This window comes from Corvus brachyrhynchos, unplaced genomic scaffold (genome assembly GCF_000691975.1).
Source record: "Corvus brachyrhynchos isolate BGI_N302 unplaced genomic scaffold, ASM69197v1 scaffold65, whole genome shotgun sequence".
Taxonomy (NCBI): Eukaryota; Metazoa; Chordata; class Aves; order Passeriformes; family Corvidae; genus Corvus; species Corvus brachyrhynchos.
Genome location: NW_008238365.1, coordinates 3,151,998 through 3,166,778, shown reverse-complemented (window position 1 = coordinate 3,166,778; position 14,781 = coordinate 3,151,998). Strand labels below are relative to the sequence as shown.

Genomic DNA, 14,781 nt, shown 5'->3' with positions numbered 1-14,781 from the left:
GTTTCTGGAAAAGCCTTGTTCCCATAAGCTTCTGATTTTTAAGGCTGCTGGATATAAGGAGAAGGGGATCATTTGACATGGAATTAGTTTCTGGATTTTGTGAGATTGCTGTTGCTCAATATGTTGATATTTCAGCTTTATATTAAATTGTTTGTTTCTGTTGCTGAATAATTGAATAAAGTTAAATAGTCACTGAGCAACGTTCTTATTCCTGATCCCTTATGCTTTGAACACAATATTCTGTGTGAAGCTTTATTCTTTCCTACCTTGTTTCTAAGGTAGGAAATACTACATATTTCTGGAATGCCTCCCTTCCTGAAGGGCTTTGTTTCTCTTTAACAACTCTTGTGTTCCCTGTCACCAGCTGTGAGGCACCAAATGTCAGTGTTTGCTCAGAAGGGCTATTTACTGGTGCTCGAGGTCATGATGCAGTTATTCAAATCCTCTTCTTGCTTCTATAAAGTCCTGATGCGTCAGGATATTGGCAAAATAAGTTATTCTTCCTCATGACCATGGCTCTCAATGTTATTTTTCTTTGCCTAGACCATGACAAAATGTTTAAGATGAGTGAAAAGATCTTACTGCTGTGTGTGGGGGAGCCTGGAGACACGGTGCAGTTTGCAGAATACATCCAGAAAAATGTTCAGCTCTACAAAATGAGAAATGGTGAGTGAAGCAGGACAGGCACTGGGGGTTGGGAGCAGAGCTAAGGCTGGTTTCCAGGTGAACGTTGGTGGAAAGTGCTGTCCTCAAATCTTCTGTAAAGATTTCTGCATTTTTAGTGTCCAGCAAAGGTGATAATTCAGGCAGGATGTAGAAATAGGGGGTGGATTGTACAGTATATTAGAAGATTTATCCAAATCCCAGCAAACTTCTTTGCAATATAAATGACATAAATATTTCACTAACAGACTTATTATTCTCTTAATATGTCGATTGCATGCCAGCTGTTACCAGTTCTTCTGGTATATTGGACAAAAAAGTCAAGCTACATGTCTTTAATATTTTAATGTTTTGAAGCCAGAATGAGACAAAAGGCACAACATTTTGTCGCTAAAAAACACTTTGTTATTTCAAAATAGAAATGGGAAGGCAGGAGGTGAAACATGAACATGGATTGGGGTTGTTATCAAATAAACAGTCACATTTCTTCTCCAGGTTATGAATTGTCTCCCACTGCAGCTGCAAACTTCACCCGGCGAAACCTCGCAGACTATCTCCGGAGTCGGGTGAGTATCAGCTGAGAGATTTTGGCAAAGGCTTCCAGGGAACATTTCCATCCTCAAATAATGGAGTCCGAAAAAGGTGGGAGCTGCTGTCTTTAGTGATAAATTTGGAACTGGCTGCTCAGGGACATAGTGGGTCAAGGAACAACTGAACGTGGCACTCAGTGCTCTGGTGTGGGTAACAAGGGGTTGATGGGTCACAGGTTGGACTCGATGATCTTGGAGGTCTTCTCCAACATCAGTGATTCTGAGATTCTGTGAGTTCATGTTGCTGAAGTAATGTCTTAGTAAAATAGAAGTGTTTGCGAATTTAAAAAACTTATCACATCACTTATCAATAACTCATACAACCGTAGATTTAAAATTCCAGCCATGGACCCAATAAACACTTTGTCACACACTGCAGACGTGAAGTGAATTAAACTTCTTGAACATTGAGATAAGGTTGTGGGTTTTCATGCAAATACACCAAATCCGTTTAATCTTCTTGGAAAATGATTTCATAGAGCAAAGCTGTTTGATGTACTTAGGAAAACAAGTGCCTTTTGTAAACAGCAACATGAGGCTTTCGGTAAATACCACATCCAAGTTGGGGTTGTGTTTTCAAGTTACTGAACTGCAATTACTGATGTTTCCCAGGGTGATTATTTTCACAGTATGAAAGGCTGCTGTGAAGGGGCAAACAAACCTTTAATGGTCCAAGGTTAGGAAGAATTTCATTGAGAAGAATGTTAATGTGCTATATGAAAGAAAACAGGAGGAAGGAGGATGTTGAGAATGAAGTTCATCAGCTCTGTCAGGGATAGAGTGTGGGCTGAATTGTGTTGCTGTTCTAACAGTGCACTTATCAGGCCTGAAATCAGGTTTTACAGTAGCAAATAAAGGCCAGTATTAACCTCAGAGCTGTATTGTTGAGAGCTACACATGTGTAGAGTGCAAATTCTTCCAGAACTCATCCACAGGAACAGCCAGAGGTTATTGTTCTCCTTTCTGATGTGGCTCACAGCTGCAGGTAGCAATTTTTCCTTGTGGGTCCCTTCCAACTCAGGATATTCTGTGATTCCACACTACTGTTCTGGTTTAAATGGCTTCATCCAACTACATGGCTGGTAGGTGATGGCTGGCAGTGATGCTGTTTGCTTTAGCTTGTATTGAGGTGTGATTTGGAAGGTCTGTGTGTGTTTTGTGCATTCCTGTGCAGTTCTCGAGGCTGATGTGAAGCGGTGACGCTGTTGGGGCCTGGCCCTGGTGCTGATGGCTCATCTCAGGGACATCTGACCTGCACAGATGAGGCTGAGTGTCCTTTCAACAGAGGCAGCTGTTTGTTACATATCAGTTAAAGTACCTTTAACAGGCTTTTTGGTAAACCTGCCCATCAGGAAGCGGCACTGATGTGGCACCTTTGTCTTCCTCTGTGCCACGTCCCTTGAGGCCTGAGACTCCTTTTGGCTCCACTCCTTCCTGAGCCTATGCCTGTCTTCCAGCTCACCTGCTCCAGATGGGCAGCACAGTGGGGAGGACACTGGCAGAGGCAGATGTGTTTATTTACCGGAGACAAAACGCTGCTCTGGTGCAGATGGCAATGCCCCGGGGCGCGCGGCGCTCTCTGACACTGCTGTCACACTACACTGATCTCCACTCTGCAGGCAGAACCCTTTTCCTCTAACCATAGCACTTAATGGTTTGTTTGTGGCATTTAGAATTTGACAGTACAAGCCTTGCCATCAGAATTGGACTTTTTCCTGTGAATTTTGTTACATTTTCATCATTATATGGTGGATACCAGAAGGATTAACGCTAATGCTTGGTATCTACTGAAATTGCATAAGGAATTCCTGGAGGCTACTAATGTAAACATGTGGATGATGAAAATAAAAATTTGAAAATTGAAAGGCAAAACATGCCAGTGCCTCGTGTTAGGAGTGGAAAAATAGTTGAGAAGTAAAAAGTTTGGTGGGGAAAAGATAGTTTGTTGCTTTGTTGGCACTCTCTGCGAAGCTGTTAGAAGAGGCCAGAAGGTGTGTGAAAGGGAAGGGCAGCAGGACTTTCTCAGGCATTAGACTCCTGTTGTGGCTGAGACCAAAATAGAGCTTGTTCTGCATTGTTCATCACCATCTGGGTTCCTCCCTGTTATCCAGTTTGATTTCATTTAGGATTCTCCTGACTCCTGTAGTCCAAGTTCTTGGTATCTTGGGGATGGCTCATAAGGCAGTGCCTTGAAGTTGGTTCTTCTGGTGGAAAGTATCAAGTGCAGTAACAGGCTTGTAGCTTAAGGCCATTACATCACTGTGCTCTTTGCTTCTACTTGATAGTCACCATGTGGTTTTTCATGACATTTCTCTTTTTAAAACACGAGATTCCTGCTCCACAGCAGGATCTGAAAAGAAGCTTTGTGATTCCGTTTATATGTTGTGATTGAGGCAAACCTGGAAGGTGCTTTGGCTTTCATGGAGGTGAGTGGTGCTGCAGTATGTAGTGACAGGACAGGGGTGAATGGCCTTAAGCTGAAGGAGCAGGGTTAGATTGGATATTAGGAAGAAATTGTTCACTGTGAGGGTGGCGAGGCCCTGGCACAGGTTGCCCAGAGAGGCTGTGGCTGTCCCATCCCTGGAAGTGTCCAAGGCCAGGTTGGACAGGGCTTGGAGCAACCTGGGATAGTGGAAGGTGTCCTGCCCATGGCAGGGGGTGGAATGGGATGAGCTTTAAGGTCCCTTCCAACCCAAACCATTCCAGGATTCTGTTATTACCTATTCCAGCACCTCACCTGGTTCACCTGCTGAATCCAGTGCAGGGTTTAGTACATTGAACTTACTGCCAAGGTTGTGTGTGTGGGAATAGGAAAAACAACCCCCTGCCCTCCGGAGGTGAAGTAGTTCAGTCTCTGGTTGTGATGCTGTTTAATTATAGGTGACAGAATCTGGCTGGGTTCCAAAAGCAGCTTTTAGCTCCTCTCTCCATGTCCACACTTGGCAGGAAGCTTCCTTGCTCCCACCTTTTCCCCCTCACTGTGACTTTGGCTTCCGCCAGATGTCACAAGGCTGTGTCACCACCACCCTCCCACTGCTGAGCTGGGGTTGGGCTGTTTAGCACAACTGTGCTCTTCAGCTGTAAGTTCTGGAGAATTTCACACATCTCCTCATTGCTGTCGTTATTTTAAATCAAACAGCACCAAGTGCAAAACTACTCGGGATGAGAAATGATGCTTCTGTAGGAAGGAAAGTTTGGGTTAAAAAAGAATGTCCTGGAGTGTCAGTCATCACTCATTTGATGGCCCTTTAACCACACCAGCCTTGTAAAGAGTTGAGAAATGTTGGCATGGACTGAGTTACAGAAGCCAAGGAAGACTGCCTTTGGAATGGACAAAAGGATTGGGAGGTACAAGAAATTCCAGTCCCAGCATCGAGGTGTTAACGGTGCAAATTTCATTTATAATCATGGAAGTAATAAATAGATTATGTGTATTTGCTAGTGTTTAAATCCTGCCTTTCGTGAATAATAAGGCATGGGGGATAATTATTTACATTTGAGTTTTAAGAAGTCTCAGACACCATTAGCAGGAGAACTTAAAACTGAAAATCAGTTTACAGATGGGTTTAAGTCTGTATAACACCATTTATTTATGGTTGAGTATCTCGCATATGCCAATGTTGGTAATTCCAAGTCACACAATAATTTGAGTGATCTTGTGTCATGGCTCTTAAATATCAACTTGTGTGATGTTTCAGAATAAATAAATGATGAAATACAGCCTAATTAAACGAATACAGCTGCATGGTAACTTCTTTCCAAATATTCTTGGATGCTTTGAAGATTAAATCACACAATTTAAAGTGATGCTTTATATATAAATGTAGCCTATTTAATTCTTTCATACTGTCTGAAAGTAAAAATATAGTGGCCTGTGATTTTTTTTGTGTGTGTGTGTGTAAATTTACTGTACAGAGTATCAAAATGAACTTTTCCTATGATGCAGTTAATGTTTTGGCTCTAGGGTGAAATTTTGTTTGCTTTTTTAATCTGGTAGTTGCATCACCATTTTTTTTCTTATTTTGTTGCTTTGTTGATGCAGGCTTTCCAGCAGTTTGGAGATATCCTGTTAGTACAATTAATTTAATAAGAAACATTATGTAGATATGGAAATACTGGAAGTATATAAAAGCTGCTTTTAAAAATACATACAATACCCATTTTTTTCCTGAGCCTACATTTAAAAATAATACAGTGCACATGTGTTTCATGGTCTTACAAAGTACAGATCTTGGAAGGATGTAGGAGAAGAAGGGATGTCTGATTTATTCGTGATGGTGGAACACTAAACCTGGAACATGAAATAAACTGCCAAATATTAAAGATTAAACTTGGTACATGCAATAAAAACCAAATTGCCAGTGAACAGGACACTGTGTGTAACTGTCTGCACTGTGTGAGAGCTTTCATACGTGCTTAGACGGGCCGTGCTCACCGGGAGGGGGACTGGGAAGAGAGCAAAGAGCAGGTTAAATGAACAAAGAGTTCTTAGAAACTGCAAAATGTTCACGTTGTGCTCACGTGTCAGCAGTAAAAATCCAAAAGTTTTATGTTGAGATGAAAGAATCTGGCATGAAAACTGCATTCAAGTTTTTTAAAGTTTGAGTGTGCTGTGAAAGCTGTAAAAAAACCCCAAACACACTGGTTTTCAGGAGAATAAGAGTTTTATATTTTTATTTGCTTGTGCAGTCCATGTTACCAGAAGATCTGATCACTTTTAGCTTGAGACCCGTAACGTGCTGCAGACAGGATTGATGCAGCATTTTATGATAAGGAATTGGGTAACTGCTCTGTTGCTGTTCCCTGGTGTGTGGGCAATCAGGATTCAAAGATTTGGTGTGAGTGCTCTGATGAAAACATTATTTCTGTTGGCAGACCCCTTACCATGTGAACCTTCTCCTGGCTGGCTACGACGACCACGAGGGTCCTGCCCTGTACTACATGGATTACCTGGCAGCTCTGGCTAAGGCTCCTTTCGCAGCACACGGATATGGAGCATTCCTTACCCTCAGCATCCTTGACCGCTATTACAAGCCAGGTGTGTGGATCCAATGGACAGGATAATTCTCCTGCTACAGTGTAGGCCTTGAATTTATTAACCAGTGAGACTGACATTTGCTGAATCAGGTGGCAGTACTGTGGTGCTACAGATTGGAACCTGACTTTTTGTTGGATAAATGGAGCTCTAAAGGTTGCCCTTGGTTTTGCTAGCATGGTAATGGAAAACTAGTCAACTCTTTAATTTTTTTTCCTGTTTGCGGCATAGCAGTCTGAGAGTAAAGGAAGTTTCAGTTATTCTAAAACATGATTAGACTTTCCTGGACCATTAGCAGCTGGTAGTCTGCTTTTGATAAAGAACAGTTTGACAGCTTTATCTTCTTGCTTGTCAGTTGGGCTCTGACATGTATATTTTCCCAGAGTATCAATATTCAGAAGCCAGTCCCAGATCCTATTGCTCCATATCTTGGATTGGCTTTGTGTGTGATAAATTAAAAACATTCAAGTGAAAAGATATTCCTAGCGAGATCATCCCCAGCACTCTGAAGTGGTGGTGATGAATCACAGAGTATGGAATGGTTTGGAAGGGACCTTAAAGCTCATCTCATTTCACCCTCTGTCACGGGCAGGGACACCTTCCACTATGCCAGGGTGCTCCAAGCCCCTTCTAACCTGGCCTTGGACACTTCCAGGGATGGGACAGCCACAGCCTCTCTGGGCAACAGAGAGGTTTTAGACTGATTCACAGTTCTGTGCACATGGCAGCCGCTCATCATAACTCTTGTACATGTTTGTACCTGTCTAAACTTTTAGTTTTAGAATCACAATCCACTGCCAAGGAATAAACATGGCCCCATCCCCACTATAGATAAGGAAATGTGCAAAGCACGGAATATTGTTAATCTGACATCTTTGGCTTTAGCTACAAAACTACTTGACTCCTGTGTGCAAAGCTGAGTTTAAGTTGTTATCTCTGCTCTGAGATTAGAAATCCTTTCATCCACCTCCTACAAGAAATGCAGCTATAAACTGATCATTTTTATTTAACTTTTGCCTGAGCAGTGGATGCAGATCTGGAACAAAGCCTAGAAAGAAGTTTTAGATCCACAGACCCCGTTTGTTTTCTAGTCATGTCCGTTAACAATCTATTGTTCCATTTTCACCATTCCTTGTGGAACAGAGAAAAAGAATGAATTTCATTGTCATGGCTTGTCACCCCTATAGAGTGCTGGATTTTATCCCGAAGTGTGAGAATAGCAGGAGCATCCCACACGTGCCTTGCCCTTTATTGAGCTCATACCCAGCAGGAACATCACTCTAAACCCATCTCCACCTCCTGCCCCAGACTCGCAGCCGGCTGGGGCAGCTGGAGCTGATTTAGAGCTGTAATAAACTGTAGGAGAAGGAGGTGGCTGGGCTTCTCCGAGCTGGGCCCTGGCCATGGGAGGCAGAATTCCGTCATGCTTCCCATTCCCTGTAACAAATCGATTCTCAATGGCTTGTTGTGGCGTGAGCACTGCGGTGCAGGGCGTCCTTGGGACATCTGGAAAGTGTTTTCTGTGAGCTGGGAAGGAGAGGTTTTGGTGCTCAGCTGAAAAGTTGTTTAAATTTAATAAAAGTTTTTGTGGAGAGAGATGGCCTCTAATGAAATCAATCTGTGGATGTTTTCCCTTTCAGGTATCACACGTGAGGAAGCTGTGGAGCTCTTAAAAAAATGTCTAGAGGAGGTGAGTTGCAGAGCTCAGGCCCTGATGCTCCTGAGAAAGGAATGTTTGTTTGCATTCATTCGCTGATACTTTCCTGTTCCTCTTGTCGCGTTTCTTGCTGCCTTTGCCAGAAGGGTAATAAATGCACTGGCCAGATGTGGAATAGCTACTGAGGAAAAGGATTTACGGGCAGTTGCATTGCCTTTGCACGGTTCACGTCCTCCAGCACGTAAACTTGGAGCTTAATCACTTTGCTTTACTTCTGCTTTTTGCGTGCTTAGCATAATATTGATCCAGACTTTTTCCTCTTATGTTTCTTCTGAACTTACTGCAGCATCCTTGTCCCTTGTGTTACACTTAAGCACTCTTAGAAGTATATACTAATTATTTTCCAGCTTGTGAAGTGATACCTGAGGTAAAGCCTTGACCTTAAAGTTCATGACCGATTTAAGTGTAAACATAAGACTCCAGACATTTCAGACACCAAGGCTTTTATTGTAGGAAAATAAGTCTTTTTCCTTGTCTTTAAGAGATTGATTTGAATGTAGTATCAGGAAGAAGTGCTCTGTAGAGGTCCTGGTTGAAGTAGCTTTGTGATATGTACTCTTTGTGTCCAAAATTGTAGCCCACTCTAGTCTTCCTGCTTAAATGTCTTCCTCGTTAACAGGCCTGGCTATTTTGCACCTCTACTCAGGGCTTGTCTGATGTGGATCATCTTACAGCAGAGAACAAACTCCCACTAATTCACTTGTGAGCAGTGAAAAAACCCACTCTAGTTCCTAATATTTCAGGTCGCTAGAACCAGGATGGAAATGTAAAGTATACTCTCCTCTTTTACTTGAGCTTTGGGTGAATCTCATTTCTTCTTTTTGTCTTTGCTGAACAGCTTCAGAAGCGCTTCATCCTCAACCTGACCTCCTTCAACGCCCGGTTCATTGACAAGGAGGGCATCCACGAAGTGGACAATATACCCCTTGCCAAAGTGGAGTCCTAACCCCCGAGATCTTTCTTCAGCAGTCTTCTTGTTTTGTTCTCCCTTGGGTTTTTTTTTCTATTCATTCGAAGCACACGAGTAATGTACTGCGGTGGGAGCTTGAATAAAGCCTGACATTTATATAGCCAGTTTTATCTTTTTATTCCACTGATCCTTCCTGAGAGGATTTGAGTAAATTGTTCCACAGTGAAGGTGAAACCTGATTTAAAGTTCATGAGGGTACATTCAGGTTATTTGTCTTTCCTCTTCTGAGATTTTACTGCTCTCCAAATTTCTTACTTGGAGGAAAACTGTATTTTCTAGATGACATCGTGCATCATCCCCTCTCATCACTAAAGCTCAGCAAACCTCAGACAAGTGTTCTGTGCCAAACATAGAGCATTTACTTTATTTTTTCAAAAATGTTACCATTCTTTGTTGCATAAAATAATAATCAGGTTTTCAAAGGCTTAATTTGCTTTTGATAGAGTTTTCTTTCCCTTGAATTAGATTGATACAAAGGTTTTCAAGTAGAATGGATTTTAAAATGCACTTTTAACTCACCTGGCAATGGTTCTGTTACTGGGAAAGAGCATTCTGCTGGCACAGTGGATCCGTAACTACATTAAATAGAATTTAAATAGCATTTTAAATAGAAACTAATATATCAGTTGTGTGATTTTTCTTAATTGATGTCTGTACATTTAGAAGTACATGAAAGCAGTTCAGTGAGAAATTAAACTGGAGCACTCCTCATAAATCTTTGAATTACTCTCAGCTAGCTAGAGCTTTGTTTCCTTGAGAATAATCTCTGATGATCCATCTAGGCTCAAGATGCTGCTTCCCTGTGAAACCCCCATTCATGGAACAGCCCCAGATAATTATCATGTGGCTGATACTTGTGGTCTGCCCAGAAGTGATTCTTCTGAGAACAGTTTTTGGTGTGACTCCTTCCTTACATGAATTGGCATTAAAATTGCTCTGGGTGCTTATTTTATGTTTGAATAAGCTCAGAAAAAGAATCTTGGAAACAGGGTAGATGCGTACAGGATTGTGTGCAGACTGATAGTTGTGTTTTGTGGCATAACACCCAAGTTCTCAGCTGGAAAAGATGAGTGACAGACTTAACTGTTAATTTCTCTTTTTGGTCTTACCTCAGTGGTGTGTTTGAGAATGTTTGTTCCTTCCCAAAAAAAAGTTGTCAGTCTTGAAGTATTCCTGTCTTCTGCAGTGGATGAGAACTGGATAAGACTGAGACTTGCTTAATGACACAGAAGAAATTTGCAGCTCCAGTGCCTTAACTCACCCTGCCTCTTACTTAAATCTAATTCTTCCCTGGAGTCCCATCAGGCTTTATAGTTTAATTCTTCCCAGAATGAGTTTAATTACAGCTGCTTTTGCTGTAATGGCTGCAATGACTGCAATGGCTTTTATTTAAGGCCAATGGCACAGAACTCTGAAACATTTTGCTAAAACTCACTTTATCTCTTGAAAACCTTTTAAACTTCTACATTCAGTGATCCCCAGCCTGACAATTTCCTCTTGGCAGGTCACATTTAACACGAGCAGAGTCGGAGCAGAGTCGGAGCGTTGTCGTTCCGCCACTGAAATCTCACCCCTTCGTGTTGCATTAGTGTACTTGTTTAGCTTAATGCAGCATCTCTAATTTATTTTACCACTGATGTTGAGTGTTTTTGCAGGTTTCTTGTCTCGTTTCAAACTCATCGCTGCAGAGGGGCTGAGCTGATGTGATATTTTTGTCACTGCATATCAAAGCAGTGATGCCTCTTCATTGGAGGGATTCATTGTTCAGACACCAAGCTGGGGTGTGGAGCTCTTGGATGATGTGAGCCTGGCAGAGAATCTGCCTGGAGTTTTTATTGGCACCTATTTGCATGCAGGTGATTAATAAACATAAAACAATTATTCTCTGATTGGATCCAGGTTGGAGTGGAACATATGTTTTGCCCAAGGGCAGGGCCCAGGATCTGAATCCCCCATGGAAGGGAAGATCCAAGGGATTGCATCCAAAGCCAATGGAGCGGCAACGTCGAGGAATGAATAAATATAGCCCTTGATTCCAAACCAAGAACAAAAGAACTGGCCCACAATGAGATTGGACTATAGCCTTTAGCAAAGCAGATTTTTTGAGGACTTTCCAAGAATTTATACTTTTTAAGGAAAAGTGTGATACTTTTGCTGTATAACTTAAGTTTTAAAATGTCTACAGTGCTGATATTTCAATTCAGAAACCAGTTTTCATTTTTGACAGTAGTACATGGAATCTCTTTGAAAAATCAATATTTAAGTTAATGAAAGAGTAGAAAACTTCTTACCTGCTTCAAGTTTAGCCCTAAAGCTTTTGAAAACCATATCTTGCCTAGAATCCAGGAATCCCTTTAAGAAAGAATTCACCTCTCTATTTGTATTTGTCATGACAGGCCTCTCTTTCATAAGAAATCTCTGAAAGAATTGAGCACTGCAAGAAAATACTGCTTTGTACTAATTTTTGTGGTTCATATTATGAGAAATGAATGTAGTAGTCAAGGTACCGTGTTCCTGGGGCACTGTGGCCACAGTGAGCTGCTCTGCCTTGCCTTGGCTGGTAATTCTGACCATATGTTTTACTCTCAAAGCCTCAGGGCCCAAAGAGTTAACAAGGCCCTTTTTCTCGTGTTAAGTTTCCTGTTTAAGGATGGTCTTTTCCTGGGGAGTAGATCATCACCAGCTCATCTCTCCAGAGCTTGGAGTTAGCTCCAAGATCAGTTTACAGATTTTCTGTGCCTTAGGCCACATTGGGTTGGGAGTGTTTTGCTGGAAGAGGAATGTGAGCGTAGGTGCAGCGCTCACAGGGCTTTTTCTTGGTGTTAATTACACCTTTCCATGGAAGAAAATCTGTGTTTTGGGGTAGACCTCCCTGTGACCAGAAGCATTGGCCCAGAGGAGCCATCAGGGCTCAACTGCCTTGTGGAATTGGTCTCACACAAATTTGTAACAGTGCCAGGACAGTTCTGCAGCCTCAGAGTGACTCCATGATTCAAAAGTTGTCTTGAGTAAAGTGACAGCCAAGCAGGGACACCGATCAAAAACTGAAATGCTTGGATGGTGAAGCTGTCTCCCATCCTGCTGTATTCACTTTTATGGGGAGCTGCTGGTGAGGGGGAGCCCCTCAGGCTGATTCGCCAACATTTCCCCAGGATTTCTTCAAGAAGTTTGTGGCCCTGTTCTGTTAAACCAAGACATGCTCCAGCCCTGGGCAGGTGCATGGCCTCAGACAGGGACTGGGTTTCAGTGCAAACCTGAGTGTCCTCAGTAGAAATTAGGGTCACTGCCCAGTAATAATAGTAAATAGTAATAACCGAAAAATATAGAAATAAAGCGTGTTGGATCAATCCTACAGCATATTCTAGGCAGTCCCTGAGTTTGGCTTCTGTTTGTGGTGATCAGTTGCTGGCAGAAACTTTGTCACCAAATGGAGCTGTCACTTCTCGGAGTCAAGATGTAGAAGCAGAGGGGAGAGATCAGGCTGAGCTCTCCCGAGGATGTGTTTTCCTTTGCTCTTGTCTCTAGTTTCGACAGTAGGTTCCTCCAAGAGGCATTAGCCCATGCCAGGCCTGACATTAGGGATTATGCTCACAGGATTTGGTTGAGTCCATTTTCCCACGTGAAGCAGGAGAGAATATTCCTTTTCTATTAAATAACTTGGTATTTAAGGAAGAAAAAACCTCTAACTTGGCTACCTGTGAAGCACTGGATGTATTGAAGGAAAAACTAATTTATCCTACTTGTAAAAAGTTTATCCTTCGAGCCATTTTTAATTCTTTAAAGGTTTAACCTTACACAGAGTTTCCATGTGTTGTTATCAGCCATCAACAGTAATTTAGTGCAGGAAATTTTCACTGATCAAGCTAAACAGACATCAGTTGTTTTAACAGATTAAAAAAAAAAAGGCAGCAAAATGTAAATGGTGGAGTTAATATACACAACTTTCCATGCCTTGACTATGTTGGTTTAGATCTCTGACTGGCTGAGGACTATATTAAAAAATAAGTTAGTTGTCTTGCAAATGTAAAGTGACAGTTTAAGTGTTTTGTTTCTGTGCTAATGTGCAATTAGGTCGTTATCCAATAAGCTGATTCATGTAGTTTAACTCGAGACAGCTGTGGAAGGCAGAGAAAACCCTTCGCTCTTGGGGCATGGGGAGAGGGTGTCTAAAAGGATCTGTTTTGGAACTGCCAGGATGATCTTTTTTCCCTGTGTAATACAGTGAAGTCAATAAGATTTGTGAGAAACTAACTTCTGCTGATCAAATCTGTAGAGAGAAAATCAATATATGGGTCTATCTGGATGCCAGCAAGTGTAGTAAAAGTTTTGATCTATAAATCAACTCTAAGACAGCCCTACAAGGTGGGGCCAACCTAATCACTGAATCCTCTGAAGTGATTTCTTGGTTGGGTATGTTTTGATTTGGTAAATTACCTTTTGCTCAGTAGATGTTGTTAAATATTTCTTATGTTTATGCACAAACAGGAAAATTGTGGATCTCGAGTTAATTTACAGCAGACAAAGGAAATTCAATCATTTTTTGTGTCTAATCCCAATATTTTGGGAATTATTGACAATATCCTGCTACAGTACCACCAAAACACCCGTGGGGTTCAGTGGTGCTTGATCTCCTCTTGCTAAATGTTGCACTGGGAATGCAGCAGATGCCATTCCCTGCTCCCAGAGCTTTTGGTTTGTGGGGAACACCTGTGTGTCTCCCCATCTCTGGATGCAGCAGAGGGCAGTGATCTTGCACGCTGCCATCTTCTCCCAAACTGGTTTGTCCTCTTCCTGCCTTGAAGATCATCTGGTGGTCACAGAACTCATGGAGAGAGGACCAGAGCATTGTACAGCAGTAGCAGGTGGGATGTACAAGGTTGTTTCTTCCCTTGGAAGACGCGTATTTTATTTTTCATTAATGTTGGACGGTTGTGCCATGAAACAGGTAATTATCCTTCCAGTGATAGCCAGTGACTTGCCAAAACCCCAAAAAGATCAGCTGAAATCCATCCTCTCCTAGTTCATCCATGCCCTGACAAGCAGGGATGTGAAGTTAAGGTAAATCTTCAAGTTTTTTAGGATAATATAGTTCTCCCTTGCAAAGCTGCTCTGGACGTTCACTGCTGTGTGCTCAAAGTGAGGACGCTCACAGGATTTTATCAGCAGCACCATGTGGTACTGTTTTCAAAGAACTTTCTGTGATCCCACAGCAAAATTTGCTGAAGGAAAAAAATCAGAAAAAGTCTGCAATGGCTGGTTTGGAATGTGGGATATCACAACCCATTCATTTGCTCCCTCCCAACAAGCCTGCAGTGTGCTGAGGCTGTGGCTCAAGGGTGGCATTATGGGCCTGGCTGGAGCAGAAAATGCACTTGTCTGTGTAATTAAAATGTCCCCAGTTGGATTATATGGGAATCAGAAACTTTCAAGTACACAGCCAGAGTCTGACATGGGAATTAGGAAAACATTTCCAAAGCTGTCAGCTCATTTGGTGGTTTTCCTTTTTTTGAACAGTGGTTTCTTGTATCTTTGAAACTTTTGTTACTGGGCAAGGCTAATTTTGGGATATGAAAGTATTTCCAGGGTTTACTTATTCCTTATTTTCTCTGATTTAAAATTGTACGGTTCAAATCTGGGTTTTTTTGGTTTTTTGGGGTTTTTTTTGGTTTTTTTGGTTTTTTTTGTAATCATCCTTAAATTCACATAGTTCTTAGTGAGCACCTTCAAGAAGAAAACAAAACAAGGTTTTTATTTAATTTGTCTTATGGTGTTCACTCAATGCACATGAGAAACCTGCCCAAAGCAT

At 41.8% G+C, this 14,781-nt stretch overlaps 1 protein-coding gene across 1 annotated transcript; it reads left to right on the top strand.

Annotated features, from left to right (window-relative positions):
* Nucleotides 1-497: 497 nt before the first annotated feature.
* PSMB2 (proteasome subunit beta 2) lies at nt 498-9,079 on the top strand. Its single transcript, XM_008635216.2, has 5 exons — nt 498-666; nt 1,159-1,229; nt 6,129-6,291; nt 7,929-7,978; nt 8,844-9,079. Exons 1-5 carry the CDS (start codon nt 507-509, stop codon nt 8,949-8,951), a joined length of 552 nt encoding a protein of 183 aa, XP_008633438.2. The 5' UTR covers nt 498-506; the 3' UTR covers nt 8,952-9,079.
* Nucleotides 9,080-14,781: the final 5,702 nt, after the last annotated feature.